We start from the raw sequence: 18,772 nt of genomic DNA, 5'->3' as shown, positions 1-18,772 counted from the left end.
ATTGGTATTCTCGAAGAAAAATTGAGGACACAAGAAGAAATATAACGGAATAAGGGATGCAAAGATTTTATGCAAGAGTTTATTGTAAAAGAATTCACGAGTGGAAGACACATTTTTCAAAGAAGGAAAAAATATCAAAAAAATAATAACAATTCTCATTAAAAAGAAATGAGAATTTTTAATTTTTTTTTCTTTTCTTTATTAACGTTAGTTATAAATATTTAAAACTACGAAATAACTTATAACTTATACGTCAGAAACATTAAACGCGCATATACAATACGTTTGTGTTCCACAAGTTAATGTTTCACGTACAACGTATAAATCTTTAAAATGTAGATGGAAACAGGAAGCAACCATAGAGTATGTATCAAGATATCAAGAAGATGTACCGAGGGAGAGCAAATCAAGGAAATCTTAAAGGGGAATGTGTGCTGAGATGAGAAAGACAATAAAGATAAGGAAAGATATATTAAAGATAAGCTAATTGCAAATAGAATTTATATAATAGAACTTATCTATTTAATTATAAAATAAAATAAAATTTCAAAAAATATATTTATAACAACAATTAATATTTTCCTATCTAAGCAAAAGTTTAAAAAATAAATCAATGAAATTAGTATCTTTTTTAATTACTTGATATTAAGTAAAAATATCAGAATTGTAAAGATAGATCAATAGGATATATAAAGATATATAAAGATTTATCTACTTGGAAATAAATCTCTATAACAGGTAAATAACTATAAAACTTGTGAACACTCACGTCGTTTTCATTCTTCTTGTAGAGTTTTATCGTACGTATGTGGAAATTGGCGAGCTCTTCTTCCTTCAGAACGGAAACGCCGATACCGCCATACTCCTCGTCTTTCTCTTTGCTTGCAGGCCAATATTGGACGCACATCACCTGAAATCGATTTGTTAGATGCTCGTTATCGCTCGTCCTATATCTATTTCAGCTTTTAAATCGTCATTTGACAAAAAAAAGAATTCGACCAAAGGGAAAAATTACGAGGAAAATTTTAATTCAAGTGTAAATTTTTTATAAAAATTATCGAACAAAAAGAAGGAAAGAAAAGAATCGATTCATACCACTCCTTTCCACATCTTTCAAAGTGAATCACCAATATCCAAATTTACACAATTCTATTTCATCGATTGATTATTTTCCTCGACGCTGTAAATTATCTTCCTCGCTCAAATAAACATCATCGTTAGAAATCCTTCAAGTTCAATATCAACAATACCGCGTCATTCGGCAAAAACAATTAGAAGCGACGATCCATAACATGAAAAAATAAATAAACTCGAACAAATAGCGCGAACTCTAGTGGGTTTACAATTTCTTTCACGTCGACCTAAACATCAGACTTTCTCTCTCTAGCTCTCTCTCTGTCTCTTTATCTCTGTCGTGAAACCAATGAAAACCGTCGTTTCTTCGTGGATCATCATTATGGAGGCAAAGAGGCGCGGCTAAGTGAAGTGGCTGCTAACAACTTCCAAACTCGTTTAGTTCGCTCGTCGTCGATTTTCACGTGCAAATGCCCCGCTTCTGGCTTGGCCGCAGCCTTCTTTAAATACTGTCAATCGAGTTCGTCTCACTTTTCATCGTTGTTTTCGCGATATCTTTCGTTTATTGAACGCGCGATTCGTGACGAAAGGATTGGAACGAGATTTCCTCGGTTAACTGTGAACGTGTGTGGTGTAACGTTGCGCAAGAATCCGCGGGCCACGATGTAACCGTGTAATTTCGCAGAGCAGAAATTTCCATAGAGATATGAAAATGTATAGGGTGTCTCGTTACGTGCACGACACGGTTTGAATGGGAAATATAAAGTAATGAAAAGTTTGTGTATATATATATATAGTTTATGTACATGTAGATTGGATATGGAAGAAATTGTTAATCTATTCTTATAGTTATATTATACTGAATTTTAACCAGGTTATGTTCATTTATTGCAATCACTAGATTGTGAAAAGATGAAAGTTTTTGTCATTAATGATTAAAAGTTAATTGGAAAGACGTGATATTTAGTTAAATTTAATCAAGTAATTTCCAAATTTCATTTATCTAAAAAAATGAAAAAGATTCATAAATGAAAATAATAATTTTAATGCCTCAAGAAATAATAGTAATATTCACCAAATTTTTTAGATTTTATTTTCTCTAATTATTTTCAAATCAAACCAGTATTTCTCTTTTGAAATATTTCATTAAAAATTATATTACAATTATCTTAATATTTTATATACATGCATATATCATTAGAAAAATAATTAATTTTTCTTTTTAAATTCTATATAATTTTTACAATTATTAATTTGGTTGTCATATTTTATATTCTTTACATCGTGCGAGGGATCAAAATCTAATGACCGCAATTTTTTTCACCTCTGTGGGAATATATTCGAAGAAAAATAACAGGAGAAACGTAAATCCCCGTTGGCAAAACAAAAATGTTAAATGTCTACGCGAAACGATTTACGCCCCTACAATTTCTACCACCTTTATCGCGACCACGATGTCCCAAATAGATATCAGTCCTTCACCCTTGGATGTTAGTCCACGCGAATTATTATCGTTTATATTCGACCAAAAAGCTGAGCTCTCTCTCTCTCTCTCTCTCCAATTAAAACGACAAAACGTAAGGATTGAACGTCCTACCTTGATGAAATCGAACGTTTTCGTCAGCATTACGATGCAACAAGCCTTCTCCTGCCAGACCATCCGCCAAAATTCCGTCACGGTGTTCTCCATGGGTCCCTGAGTCACGATGTAAGCGTTCGGTTTCAATATACTCTGAAATTTAAATAACAATCTTATAAATCGAGTCTAATTATTCTACGACATTAATTACAGTAAAATAAAGTCACAGCTAGCAATATATAATTTGTATTTAAATATACGTAAGTTAGATTAGGTCGTGTAAAAAAAAAAAAAAATGGATCTTTTTACATATAATTTTTGTAATAATTTTCATTGTGATTTTCATTAACATTTGTTGATAATTGTCGATCGAAACGAGATACTAAAAAATTATTTCCATGATAAAAATATAACGATACTATCGTTATCCCAAATTCTATTTCTAGAAATGTGATATGGATTATTCAAATTAAGCTCGATTTCGTGTTCGAAGGTTAAGAAAAATGGGTAACGTTAATCTTGATCTTTAACATGGCGAGTCACGATGCCGAAAAATAGAATTTCACGTTCTTCCAATAATAATTTCCAATAATAATTTAATTCTCTACAACGATTACGATTACGTTCGTTTATATTAAAATAAATTTTAACACTCATAAATAAGAAAAACATTGATTATAAATATTCTTCGCGATTATTTATATCGAAATAAATATTTATTCATTCATAGTATCACATTTTAATATTTTCATGGAATTTCGAGGAAATTTAATTAAAGCTCGGACAACTTAAAGATAGAATCCCTTTTGCTTTGTGTAAAGTGTTCAATTTCAGGATAAGAATGTTTTACTAATATCTATGTATCAAGTATCTACTTACATCTACGTAAGAGGCATTAACGTAATCAGAGTCGGGCTCGCCTTCAATTGGATCCAAAACCACCCTGTTGTAGTCATCTGTACTCGAAAAGGGAATTGATGAAAGTTAATAACAACGCCAAAATATGAAATATAAAATCTGTTTTTGTATTCAGCAGAATATTAATCGAAAAATTCACTATTTAATATTTTATTTTTTAATCAAGCAACAAAAAAAATTGCTGAAAAATAATCTGTTGAAACATATCAAGTGTTTCAATTTATGGCTTGGGGATAAAAATTTATCGGATAAAATATATTATTGACTCGTTTCAAACGTTTACACAATTATTTTACAAATTGTGCTTTTAATATACGTATAATATAATGAAAATTGTTTTCATTATTGTGTAAAGACTGCAAATTTTCGAAATATTATACGATAGTCCGATATATTTCACACATTCATAAAAAGAAAATATTTAAATAATTTTTCAATACACTCTCCATCCATCAACCGACAATGCAACAATGTTCATTCACTCGTATTCTATCCAATTTCTTCGCGCCTCTGATTGTCCCATCGCGTGTAACGCAATCTACACCCCTAAAAAAAAAAAAGTGGAAATAGAATTTTCAAAAACTTGAAACTGAAAATATTGAAAAATAAAATAACGAGATCCATATTCATGGATAGTAGTATAAATTTCATTATACCATATAGTATTTCCAATATAAAATTTATAATATATGCATATCTTGCTTATTTATTTTCACGAATACTTTTATTCGTGTAAAACACTTCCAATGTATAAACGTCTATGGTGCATTAATAATTTATACGCTTTCAAAAAAAAAAAAAAGAAAAAAGAAAAAAAGGAATAAAGTAACAAAATTGTATTTTCAAAGAAAAAAAGAAATTATAATATAATTAGATTATAAAAATTGTAAATTAAATTTTTAAATGAAAAAACTTTTTGATTAATTATGATTAACACCTACTTAAAAAAACAATTTGAAATTTAATTAAATTTTAATTCCTCCATCATTCCCAATATAATTATCGTACACCTTGATAAATATTTCTGCATACAGTTGTTACATTATATTTCACAAATTTCATTTGTATATTTAAAAATATTCCAAATGTACGTGTACAAGCGTACGTAACTAACAAAAACCTCAATAAAAAAAAAAAAAGATAAAAATAGATAAACAAAACTACAAGATCGTGTTTTTCGTGAACAAAGGGAAACAGCTTCTCTAATTGCCCTATTCCGAGTAACAACAATCCGCAATCCCCCCGAGCAGAATGGAGGGGAAAAAAGAAAGTGAAAAACGAAGATGCAAAGAGAGAGAGAGAGAGAGAGAGAGCACAGAAATAACAAGATCATGTTGTTTAAACAAAAGGTGAAACGGAAACCAGTCGTTTGATTCTAGTCGGATTCCCGAAAAACCTGGTCAAATTGCTTTTCGAACGAACATTTTCACCCGTGAAAACGAGCTACTGTATCAATTTCGAGGAAATGTTATTTGATCACGTTTCTCGCGTATATTTCCACCCATATGTGCAGGGACAAGCGCAGAGACACTAGGAAAAGGAAAAATTCAAAATTCTATAATTATTTTCTAATAAATTTGCCCTCCCCCCCCCAATATTTAATTTAGCGTTAAATTTAATAAATAATTAATAATAATAGTAATAATTATAATAATATTAATAATAACCAGTTAGAGTAATTTCTGTGAATTATTGATCTTTCAGTTCGTTGCAAATTTTTAATTTTTCTATTCTGTAAAATTATTCTTCGTGATTAATTTTGCAAAGGAAGAAGAGAAATTTTAATTCTTTTTTCGTTTTATTCTTAACATATAACAAGATATGTTTTGTGTTTGGATTAAAATTCACAGCTTAAGAGAAGTGTAGTCAAGTTTCATTTAACATTAAACGTGACGAGTATTAAAACAGAACGTTTTCACTAGCCCATACTTGAAACTCTACATTACAATATCAGAACAAAAATTCAAAGATACAATGATTGATTTTATAATTTTAACGTCACGTTATATATTATAATTTATCGTATTACTATTATTATTATTATATTTAACAATGCACGTCAATCACGCTCATTAAAATTGACAAGTGTCCACACACGTAGATACTTATGTAGACAACAGTACATACAAGTGTGCGTGTACCGTGTGAGAACGGAAGTTCGTGTTGCCCTCAACTTCCGCCATCCCTCTTTACGCTCTTGTGTACGTCGAGCACGCGTACGAAAGGTGAGAATATACCCGCGTTTCCTAATTAGTCGTGACCGAAATTTTCTTTTCTTTCTTTCTCTCTCTCTCTCTCTCTCTCTCTCTCTCTCTCTCTCTCTTTCTCTTTCTCTTCGCAAGAAGAATAATTAAAAATACAAGCAGCATTGTGTACGCGGAGCGGACGGTGAAATCAAAGGATTTGTAGAATAAAAATTGCGAGCGAGAGAGAGAGTGGTGAACAATCGTGTTGAAGTATTCTCGTGAGGTTGGGAATGGGGTTGTTTGCGTTGGAATTAAAAGTTGGGTGTTTGCAGAAGATTTCGAGTTCGGTGTTAAATTGTTTGGGTAGATGGAATCAAGTATTAATTAAGATGGGTTAATAACGTGTGAACGGAATATTGAAATGTCTTGGAATTTATATATGTATGTATGGTGTGTGGAAATTTAAGTATGTTTGGATTTGCGAATTGGGTGTGTTTGGCTTGTGTATTGTGAATAGATGAAATATTAAAATTATATGTAATTAGATAGAGAAATATTGTTGGATTGGATATTTTTGAATGAGGGTGAATTCACTATTATTAGTTTCAGAAATTATCTTTGTAATGTATGATTGTTGTAGATTTGTGTTGTAGATTGATGTAGAAGGATAAAGTTTTTGTGAAATAATAAATTAAGTTTCCAAATTATTTCTGTAAAAGTAGATTAATTTGTTTATGGGATAGTGAAGTATTGAGTTACCTGTGTCAATAGCGAATTGTGTCCTGAATTTCTCCATATAAAATTGAATTAATTTGCTTGAGAAATAGTAAATTAATGTTAAATTACCTTTGAAACAATGAAATCATGTTTTGACGTGTCTGTGTAGAAATAAATGTTGAAATATTAAATTATTTGTGTAGGAGTTACAGTAAACGTTTCTTTCATTATTTCTTTCATATCATTTTGAAATAATTATTAGAAGCAAAGTTATTTGAGAAGAATTAAAAAAAAAAAACATTATATTTGTCTGCATGTAATATCATGTATGCTGTTTCAAATATAACAACATCTTAAAAGTTTAAAAGCAGTTTACCATATTGATCAATGATATTGATATTGATATAATATCGAGTGATTGTTACTTACAAGGAATACACCTTTGGTTCTGGTTCTTTTCTTTGTTGGCTGGTTTCATAGCGTGTCTACACGAATGCGTCTCCACCTTCGTTGCCGTCTGTAAACAAATAAAATAATTTTTTAAAACACCATACATAATATAGAAAAACTTGGAAGTTTAACAAGAATTATATATATATATATTTTTTTTTTAAAGAAAAGAAAAAATAATTTTTGCCATTACAAATCGAAAACAATAAACATCGAGTTAAATTTTTGATCAATCGTTACCAGCTGATATTAGAAATATTAATTTTTAAATATTCCCTTTATAATATTTACGAAATATTATATTAATTGAAATCATGAGCGTACGCTCGTTCCAGCGAACGTGATAATGACACGTAAGTGACACTGTTGGCAATGGATACAAAGTTTAAATTAAACTCCCTCGATTATTAATGAACCGAGTGAAATTACTCCGCGTCCGAATTTCATAAATTTCGTTTGCAATTTATCGTTTATACACGTGCAAATATACGATCGTTAATTTCCAATCGTTTCTAGTTATACTATGAATTCTATAACTTCCCCTTTTTTCTTCAAATATTATCTATTATTTCATTTATACAAAGCATGAAAAACCTGAACTTATCCGTGAATTATTAATTTTAATTTCGATATATTTTTAAATAACATTAAATAAGATTAAAAATTCTTTCCTTTCTTAATTCTTAAGGAATTAAGATTAAGTTCATTTTTAAAGTTTTACAATCCTTTAACAATTTTTCCTCTCTTCAAAATCAAAAGAAAGTTTTGTATTTTAATTTTTGTTCATATTTGTCACAAATTCTACAATACAAACTAATCTCTTGATAAAAATAAAAAAATCGTACAAAAGATAGAAAAAAAAAACCGATGACTAATATTTCACAATTCAAACAACATTGTAAAGTTCAAAAAAATCTCCCATATCTTTCATAGCAATCACAACAACAATAGAAAAAAGATCATTGACAAATTTTTCATTCATCATTCACAATAACACAGCTCTCCACAATACAAAACTAAACTTCTAAAATTCAAAAAAATCCTCATTCCTCCCGTGATATTGTCGCTCTTATCAACAATAGAAAAAGAAATCGATGACAAATTTTTCACATTCGTTATTAACTTTGCAACAACAATGATTTTTTAAAATTCAAAAATTCAAAAATTTATCTGTCTCGTATAGAAAAAAAAAAAAAAAGAAGAATCGATGAAAAATTTTTTATTCGCCATTGAACTCTTAAAATTCAAAAAAGTATCTCAACAACAGGAAAAAAAAAAAAAAGAATCGATCGATCATCGATTCCACACTACAAATTACACTTTTCAAATTCAAAAAGACTCCGCCTCGTATATCTCTCGATATAATCATCCGTGCAAATGATAAAAAAAAAAAGAGAACAACGACTCAAAGGCAAATAAGTACGCGGATCGAACGGTCACCTGTCCGCCTCTCGAATCGCTTTCGATGAACTCGGCGTGAAAGAGGGTTGATAAACGTCGAGCCAATTACCGTGTTCCGATCGACGGGAAGGCAATCGACGCGTGTATCGTTGTACATGCGAATTAAACGGTGCCGTAAATTCCCGACGCGACGAGGAGATCCGAAGCCAGCGATCCAAACGAGTTTTCAGCCTTCGTCATCTCGATAATTCTCCTACCGGTTGATAAGGAAACCCTGGTGAACGGTGGCGAAATATAGTTTCCGTCGGGCTGACCAAAATTCAATCTGGTTCGTTCGACCGGCGGAAAATGGATCTGGTGATATTTACCGGTGTCTTGGGGATAATTTAATAATCGTGAAATATGATAGATGGATGGATAATTGAGAGCGGTAATTTTCAAAATGGGAATTTTTGAATAAGAAATATTATTGAAGATAATTTGGATGTTGAAAAAAAAAATTGGCGAGATATATATATATATAAGGATCGTGTAATTTCTTTTTTTGTAGATAAATGAGATTTTGAATTAACAAAGTAAAAAAAAATCTTTGTCGAAAGTTTAGAATTATCATGAAATTCGCGAGAGAGAGAGAAAAAGAAACTTCTTTTAAAAGGAGCGAAGTTAAAATTACACAACCTTAGAAAATTCTGTGGACCAAAATTGATCGAAATAAAAAATTTTTCCAAGACTTTAGTTGGAAAAGTTAGAATTACCTAACCTTGGAAAATTCTCTCGACTAAAATCTAACGAAATAAGAAAATCCAGGAGTTTGGAAAAAGTTAGGTTAGAATTATGCAATCTTTTATAAAAAAATTTGTTCGATTAAAAATTTAACAAAGTGAGAAAATTATTATTGATATTTATATATAGCAGAAAATTATCGTAAGATTTCATATGAAAAGTAAAGAAAAGATTGACCATCCGTAAGTCATCAACGATTCAATGAAAGTTTCACGGATTTCCATGAGGGTCTGGAGGTTCATCCTGTTCGCCAGTCTGCCAGTCTGAGAGGCAAAAGCTATTCTCTGTTCCCAGGTGTCTGGCTCAGAATTTGTGCACCAAAATGGCAATCTAATGAGAAACCGATATCGAGCCGAGTTACTCGATTCCACTACCTATTCTCACGAGATCGCTTTGTCTCCTAGATGTCGTCTGCCACCAATGTCTTGGCTCGTCTGCCTATCTTGAGCCACTTTGCACCCTCTCCAGTACATATATATATTCACCGGTGGGAATGATCCCTTCGTATAATTTTGTCGTGGCGAATACATTGGACGTTTCTGAATCGTGGAATTGAATTATTTTATTTCATGAGATTTTGATAATAGTGCTCATGATTTTTTAAATAAATCGATATTAAATATTGAATTTTTGTTACAAGTTTTGTTGATTTCTTTCAAGATGATCAGATGAATATTTTAAATTGTTCAAACGATGATGAAGTTTTATTTTTATATTGGATCTTGGAAAAATAATTCGCAATTATTATAAAATTTTAATAACTCTTCTACTCTATTTTTCTGTTCCGAAAATTTAATTCTTAAAAAATTAATTTTCTCAATTACACGAATTCTCCTCGAAAGAAGCTATTATATAACCGTTAGGATCTCTTGAAACAACACAAAAATTCTTTTAAACTTCATTTCGATCCAACATCTTGAGTAGGAAAGAGATTCCAAGTAAGTTGTAAGTTGAAGTTATTATTAGAAGCGCGAAATAAGACTCGAAAACGTTGGTATCACCAATGTTGGCAAGACAGAGGAGAAAGAAAGAGGTGTAGGTCGAGATTTATTGTCCTCACCTGAAACTCGACGCGGTACAGAACAGGAAACTTTCGACGTAACTCGCAAAGCTTGGGAAATTGCGAGAGTTCGGTCGGCGCGGATGGCAGGGTGGTGCTCATACTGCTACCGAGTTCCTCCGTGGCTGTGAACAAAAAAAAGAAGAGGGATTAATGTGGTGGACATTCGGGGTCGAGTAAATCGACAGTTTCTACTTGAAAGATTGCTTCTCTGAGAGAGAAAGAGAGAGAGAGAGACGAATGGATATATTAGTGACTATGGATTTTTTTCAAATATTCAATATAAATACAAAATACATGGTAAATTTTGTTTCTATATACTTTGTATCACACACAACAGACCAATGAATTCATAAATGTAACATTAAATTTTCATATAAAAATTGTAAAAAAAAAATTAAAAATCTGCTTAGGGAATAGAGAGAACCATGCCATTGAAATCGCTTTTTGTTTCATCCCGATATCTCAATCGGTTGCCGAGATATACGCGTTCAAAGTATGCATAGCGCTTAAGATAGGGCAGATATTATGAATGGATTCGCGACCTACTGACCTACATTTTTTCCTGGAAATGTGTACTACGTTTTTCTAAGAATCGCGTCTGTCGCTTGTTTGGAGTTTGCGATAGGTCAGTGAGACGAGAAGCGAGCGAGAGATCCGAGTAAGCGACGAAGACGGAGATAGTAAACGATTAAAAATTACCCTTTTCTTTACACGACGATATCTCGGCAACCAAAAATGGTATCGAGATAAATAAAAAAAGGTTTTAAAGGGCAAGGATCCGCGCTTCCAATGATCTTTCGTTCGTTGACCGGAAGTTATTATCTTCGAAGTTATAGCGGTTCAAAGTTTCCCTAATTTTAATAGAGTTTAATTTTAATAGAGTTTAATAGGTTTACGGTGAATGATTAAAAATTACCTTTTCTTTACATGATGATATCTCTGAAACCGGAAGTCGTATCGAGATAAATGAAAAAGCGTTTTAAAGAGCAAGATTCCACGCTTTCATGATCGTTCGTTCGTTGACCGGAAGTTATTATCTTCGGAGTTATAGCGGTTCAAATTTTTCTAATTTTAATAAAGTTCAATCGAATTTTACGCTATAAATATAAATATAATAGTAATATATAAAAGTAATATTAATTAATATTACTTTTATTAATAAATGTTTTACACCATATAATACTATTTTTTATCGTATAAAAATAAGAATATGTGTTCAAGACTAAGACATGAAAAATATGGTTGGTTGGTTAAAATTGGGAAGCAAACTAAATATTTTCAGGAATATCTATAAAGTCTTAATGACTGAAAAACATTTAACATTGGAAAATAAAGAAAACAGGAAACCCACGGGAGACTGGAAATTAACATAAACGTTTACACAGCTATTTACAACTTAATTACGTTAGCAATTACAACTGGAACGTAATTCCAGAAAGAGTTTGAAAAATGTAAGCAAGCAATGCTTATACACTGTATTATACTTAAATCTTACAACAAAATTAACATTATACGTGACGAGACACTTCATTAAAAATACTTTTTAACTAAAATAAGATCGCTATGAAATATAATTCCCCGTTTTTTGATGAGCAGAGGATTAAATTAATTTAACAAATGAGATCTTTTATTTTTTCCAAAATTCATAATAATAATTTTCGAATTCCTAGAATGGTAATTTGCAAGTTCTTTCTGTTTAAAGAATTATTATAACGTATTTATAAAAATTCTTCTCAATGTTTTTAAAAAATTAAACAATTTCGCCATTTCACTTCGGAAAAATTCAATTGCGAGATAATTACACCGGATAATTGAATTTCAATGTCAGACGCAAACTATCCATTATTAGACTGCTGACAGATCGAAGAAAACCGAATCAAGTTGAAAAAGAAAAATATTTCCACTCTCATTCATCCATTACATTCACCTAAATGTAAATTTATGCTAATGTTTGTATTTCCATTTTTATCCCCGTTTCTTCCTCTGCTCGATCGACTCACTTTTATCTCTTTCTTTCGACTAGACTCTTTTAAATTAATTAATCGTAAAAGATTTTTAAAAATTTTATCCAGTGTGAAGAAAAAAATCGTCGATTTTTTAAATATTTTAATTATTCAAAGAAAATTTTTACAATTATTCCTCGCGCTCATCCTGAAACAAACTTTTTCGATCTTCGTTTCATTGCACTACAACAAAAATTATCGATTAAAGTAAAATAATACAATTACGAAAAATTCTAATTTAAAAGAATATTAAAATAATCACAATCGGAGAAATCTCTTTTCAAATTATATCCATATCCAAATCGTGGTTTAGAAGAGAAACGTTTCAATGTAAAAGAAAATACTTTTTAAATCACACTTTTAGCTTTATCTCTCTCTCCCGGTAATAAGCTTAAAGTCTTTACGACTAGAATTCATTTTACAGCAATTTCTAAAACAAAAAGAGAGAAAGAGAGAGAATAATATCATAATTCATCGCGTAACTAGCAAAATTGCGACTTTTTGTTTCACTAAATAAACAAGAAGTTTTATGCGGCCATGGAACCAAGCAACTTATCCAATAACCATCTAGTTTTAAGTCGTTTTTATCCAAAGAGATCATCGGTTTGGATACGATATTCCCTTAAAAGAGTGTTTCGAAACTGGGTCACGCCTCTGCATATAAACATCCCCCGCGAATCTCATCAACTTCCTGGAACGTTGTCACGTCCCAATATGTAACGGTGGAAACTGGAACAACGGTGGCAAACATCGGCCGCATACTCGATTTTTGGATTCGTTTATCGTCGAAGACATTTAATGGAACGAGAAATTTTTCATTTCCACGGATCCTTTTTTTCGCCCAATTCATTCACATTTATCGATTCTCGAAATTGGGTTAATCGATGCTTTGCTCGACGATACTTTTGTTATTATACACTTGTTCCTGATAACGTCACGCATTATTTGGATATCTTTCACTTGGCCTTTACCTAAACTTTGATATCGTAATCCATTTTCACAACAAACGATTCTCACTTGTTCACTTCTCACTTGTCAATCCTATACGTACTCTGATTGCCATTCACTCAAGATTGATCATCATCCACACTGCTATGTAAGAAAAATAAATAAAATTTCCTATACTTGTATAAATGATAAACTACAATCAATAACATTGCTAGTTTTCAAATTCTATTTCGCAAAGTAAACAAACATAAATGATATATATTTACCCCTGTATAAACTTTTTCCATAAAAAGAGAAGAACTCGTATTACCAACCTCGTCCCAAAAACTTTTCTGCCAAATCAGCCAACAAAACGTCACTTCCTTTATTATTCCCGTATAAAAAACAATCATCGTCGATTCTATCGATCCAAAACCGTATCGATCGAGTTCCAACATCCTTTATTCGCCTAATTACATAACAATAGTTGCAGAGAGGGAGGGAGAGAGAGAGAGAGAATGGCGGCTGTCGTTGGTACAACGGCCTCATTAGCCTTTATCAGCGTTCGATGGCCGCAAGAAAGCCGCGATGACACAGGCATCCTCGTCGCTTCATCCCCAACCCTCATTGTGTCCCCCTCAGCGTTCCACGCCGGCCGAATAAAAAAGCAATCAAGGCTGTAGCCGAGTTATACGAGGGCGAGTCACCGCAGAAATAGGGCGGCTAATTATCCTGTTCGGCGTTAAAAATAAAACGAAGACCCACCTATGATGGAACCTGTTAATGGATCCCCCTCGCCACGGTTTCTTGCACGGTGCAACAACAACACGGTTTCCGTTACGAGCAATTAGAAACGTAATCTCACGTGATGGAGTAACAGATTGGATGAAACGAAAGACAAGGAGGACACGTGATTCAATGAATTCTTCTTTCTGGAAAAATTATATTGCGTGAAACGTCTCGTCGAATTTCAATTCGAATATTTGTGTTGTTTTAGTACAGTAAAATTATAAAGAACGAATTGAATCCTGTGGAAAATTGTAATAATTTAAAATGAAGAAGAGGGAAGGAATTATCGATCGAATGCTAATCACAATCTGTAAGAAATCTGTAGAACGATTGTTTTCGTCAATTTTCAAAACTTTCCATCTAATCGCGCTATTGAACATTGGTTAAAATCACTTTTCCAGATTATATCGAAAATCGTTTCAACAAACTTTCGAACAACTTTCGAAGATTATTAAACGGGTATAAATCGGCCAGCTATTTATAGGAAAATAATCAAACGAGGATCAAAATCGTTTTCCTTGCGAATCTCTCTGACAACAAGCGCGAAAAAGACACGATATTAGTCCTCTTGTAATCTTGAATAAGTGTTTCTTCTTAGGCGACAATAAGTCAAAAGTAATAAAAATTCAATCCTTCAGAATGATACAACTAATATATAAGAATAGATACGTTTAATTCAAGATAAATAGCTTGGTGCTCGCATTAACATCTACTGTTATCCAACTTTGTACCTAGTTTTAGTCCGATAACCAGCATTAGTCCATTCAACTATCAGAGAACGAACAGCGAAGAATCCCAAGAGCCGTATATAAACAAATTCATACATCAGATAATATTGCAGTTTATCCACTCTCTCATGCTTTGCAATATGGATTTTGTTGAACATTTGCCTGCGGTTTTACATTTATAAATCCTTTTATTTCTCTCTATTAATATTTCGTTCAACGATCCCACAGAATCCATGGTGGATAGTGGAAGACACGTGTCAGAGGTCGATCAAGCTCGACTCGTACGTTTCAAGGGTGGATTCCATCCTTTTGAAAGTTATCGCGATTTTTCGATTTTTTCCTTTTTTTTTTTTTTTTTTGAGGCGTGTTAAACGGTTTACGAACGTTTGCTCTTTGTGTCATCCACAGGTGTGCCACAGAAATAATATCGAAGCGGATCGTTTCTCTCTCTCTTTGATTTCCACAGTTTTAACCCCATCCATTTCCCTGGACACGATTCGTTGACGTTCAAAACTGAAATTGTTGGCCATCGTGAATGGAAGTGGACAAGTACAATAGAATTCCGCTTATTCGAAGCTGAGGGACGAACAGTTAACAGTTAAGTATAATCAAATTTTATGATTTTTAGAATAATTCAATCGATAAGAGTTCGTTCAAATTGATAATGAAAAATTTTTTGAGTGGATTTTGTACAACTCTCTCGTTGTTTTTTGAAAGAAGTTTCTCAGTAACAACTTAATTATCTTTTGACGATGCGTTGGTCGTGATTTTTTTCATTATTTATTTATCTAAAGATGAAGGCTTGGATGAGAGTAGCAGGGAATTTCTCTTCCTCTTCTTTTTTCTTTTCTTTCATCTTCGTTTTCTTCTTCCCTCTTCTCTTTTTCTTCTCTCTTATTTTCAGCAACATTGAATCTTTTCTAGCCTCGATATATACTCTACGAAGTGCACGATGATATTAAAAATGCTCATCACGTTAAGAGAAACAATTCAGGAAGATATTTTATTTCATCTTTGCGATTAGATTCCACGATGGTCAATCCTTTTGCGAAACAAGAGCAATGAAACGAACGTGTTACGTATTGTTGTTTTTCATTTTCGACTCTTGGGTAATGAATTAGCTACTGTTTTATATATTTTCGACAAATTAAATGGAATTATGTGGCACATTTTTTACGAAATATTTCGATCTATAACGAAAATTATATGTTAAAAATTTCACGATGCAACAAGAAATTTTGTTGAACAGTGTTTCGTTTAAATGTGATTCGACAAAGGAGTTTAATTAAATATTTCTGCACCGATGGTTTACTTTTTCCCTTCTCGCCCTTTCTTCGCTGATATTACGTAATTTTCTTCTTCCAGGCTGTTGCTCCTTCGAGACAAACAAATTGTTAGAACAAACACCTCTCGTGATATTCGTTAGAACAAATGGAGATTGACGATTGTACTTTTCTCTTTGTTTCATAAATAGTAATTTAAATTTTCTCTCGTTCTCTTTTTCAAAGCTATTTTTCAAAACCTGGTGGTTCTTTGAAATTTGAGAAATGACTTGTCCCTCTAGAAATTGTTGAAGAAAATTGTTGGTGTAATTAATTCTCTCGATTGATTTCAGTTTCTTTGATCTCACTAGAAATATATATATATATATTTCTACTTTGTTTTTTTCAAATGTTCTTGTTTTGCTTCTAATCAATATTTGTTTTTCCTTGAAAAATCGATCGCTTAACAATATTAAGATTTCTTATATTTTTGATTGCCGTTATCGAATCAATAATTAATTGATCAATTAAGATAATATTCGGCAAAATGGGTAAACAGAGCATGGAAAATTAATATTAATACTAGGAGAATTCTGAATAGCTCTCAAAATTCAAACTTCCTCGCATTCAAATGAAAAGCACGCCGAGTTTCTCTATAACTACACGCGGTTTCAAAGTTATTAAGTCGAGTAATAAGTTTATCTATCTTGCGATAGTGTAGGTTTTTAAGAGAGATATTGCTACAATCTCTATAATTTCACCTATAAAATTACGAACTCACGAAATAAGAATCGTTTGCAACATTCTCATCGAGGAATATTATAATACGAGCAAAAATTTCCCATTTTAAAAATAAAATATTTATAACAATGAATGATTAGAAGAAGAAGAAGATAAAAAATTAATCAAAGAACAAAAGTTGCCGTAATAATAATAATTCGTCAAAATTCGTTGTGTTTTTTCCCCTCTGAACGAGAAGAACTCGAACTGTTCATTGTCTAAACTTAGAGTTGCTATTAAGATTGGCCAAGGAGTGTATCGAAGTATATTGTTATAGTTGCGATCTGGAGGAAAAGTTGGTTGAAAAGTTAAGTCCCGAACTTCCATTAAACAATCATCAGGTTCACTTATGAAAAGTCTTCGAAAGCAGCAGATCCACAGGAAATTAGGACCACGTTTCGCCATCGTAAAAACTCAGGGTTTGGTACCCGCGAACGTAATTACAGTGGAGGAATTGAATGTCGTGTCCGACACAGATCGTCCATTACCACTGTTGGGAAGTTTGCCAGCCAAAGAACCAAGGGGGAGGAGAAGGGGAAAAAAAAGGGAAGAGGGAAGCTTCTCGTTCGTATGCATTTCGTATGCATTTGCGTTATCGTTTTGATGTTTTGATAAGATATGCCTAGCCACGTTGAGTTCTGCGCAATGTTATTTATATTCGTTTCACTTCGAATATAGGTCGAAGATGATTGGTAGAATTGTGATGAATTTTTTCGTCATATCGTAAGTAAGTATTCGTAGAATAATAACGAAGTGAAATCAATACTTTGTACTGTAGGATAAACATAATAACGCGTTAAATGTTTAACACGAACTGTATTATCCAAATTTTGTCGTTCTTCCCTTTTCTTTTCAATATTCTTCTTCTTCTTCTAATCGTTCATTGTTATAAATATTTTTTACACGTAACATGTTAAAGTTTAACACGAATTTTATCCAAATTTTGTCGTTCTTCCTTTTTCTTTTCAACGTGATATTCTTCTTCTTCTAATCGTTCATTGTTATAAATATTTTTTACATGTAACATGTTAAAGTTTAACACGAATTTTATCCAAATTTTGTCGTTCTTCCTTTTTCTTTTCAACGTGATATTCTTCTTCTTCTAATTGTTCATTGTTATGAATATTTTTTACACGTAACATGTTAAAGTTTAACACGAATTTTATCCAAATTTTGTCGTTCTTCCTTTTTCTTTTTAACGTAATATTCTTCTTCTTCTTCTAATTGTTCATTGTTATAAATATTTTTTACACGCAACATGTTAAAGTTTAACACGAATTTTATCCAAATTTTGTCGTTCTTCCTTTTTCTTTTCAACGTGATATTCTTCTTCTTCTTCTAATCGTTCATTGTTATAAATATTTTTTATACGTAACATGTTAAAGTTTAATATGAATTTTATCCAAATTTTGTCGTTCTTCCTTTTCCTTTTCAACGTGATATTCTTCTTCTTCTAATCGTTCATTGTTATAAATATTTTTTACACGCAACATGTTAAAGTTTAACACGAATTTTATCCAAATTTTGTCGTTCTTCCTTTTTCTTTTCAATATTCTTCTTCTTCTTCTAATCGTTCATTGTTATGAATATTTTTTACACGTAACATGTTAAAGTTTAATAGGAATTTTATCCAAATTTTTTCGTTCTTCCTTTTTCTTTTCAACGTGATATTCTTCTTCTTTTAATTGTTTATTGTTATGAATATTTTTTACACGTAACATGTTAAAGTTTAACACGAATTTTATCCAAATTTTGTCGTTCTTCCTTTTTCTTTTCAATATTCTTCTTCTTCTTCTAATCGTTCATTGTTATAAATATTTTTTAACACGAATTTTATTTAAATTTTGTCGTTCTTCCTTTTTCTTTTCAACGTGATATTCTTCTTCTTCTAATCGTTCATTATAAATATTTTTTACACGCAACATGTTAAAATTTAACACGAATTGTGTATTTGTCGTTCTTCCTTTCTTTCCAACGTGATATACTTCTTATTCTTTGGAATCGTATAATATTTAATTATAAATCACTCGATTGTTGTTATGAAATAGATCATCAATTTTTATTATATTTAAATAATTATTTTTTAAGGGACAAAATAATGAATTCGATAAA

General features: G+C 31.5%; 1 protein-coding gene across 1 annotated transcript in view; it reads right to left on the bottom strand.

The window, feature by feature from the left end:
• LOC122716257 (receptor-type tyrosine-protein phosphatase kappa) overlaps nucleotides 1-18,772 on the bottom strand; it is a 99,959-nt gene that overhangs the window by 5,732 nt on the left and 75,455 nt on the right. The window contains exons 3-7 of the mRNA XM_043939159.1: nucleotides 10,169-10,293; nucleotides 6,904-6,991; nucleotides 3,533-3,609; nucleotides 2,672-2,806; nucleotides 770-910 (exon numbers count right to left, since the gene is read on the bottom strand). Coding sequence (XP_043795094.1) covers nucleotides 770-910; nucleotides 2,672-2,806; nucleotides 3,533-3,609; nucleotides 6,904-6,991; nucleotides 10,169-10,293 — 566 coding nt within the window. The remainder of the gene's footprint in view (nucleotides 1-769; nucleotides 911-2,671; nucleotides 2,807-3,532; nucleotides 3,610-6,903; nucleotides 6,992-10,168; nucleotides 10,294-18,772) is intronic.

This window comes from Apis laboriosa, unplaced genomic scaffold (genome assembly GCF_014066325.1).
Source record: "Apis laboriosa isolate Shangri-la unplaced genomic scaffold, ASM1406632v1 scaffold43_cov150, whole genome shotgun sequence".
NCBI lineage: Eukaryota > Metazoa > Arthropoda > Insecta > Hymenoptera > Apidae > Apis > Apis laboriosa.
The sequence above is the reverse complement of the archived record's forward strand: the minus strand, read 5'-3'. Positions and strand labels throughout refer to the sequence as shown.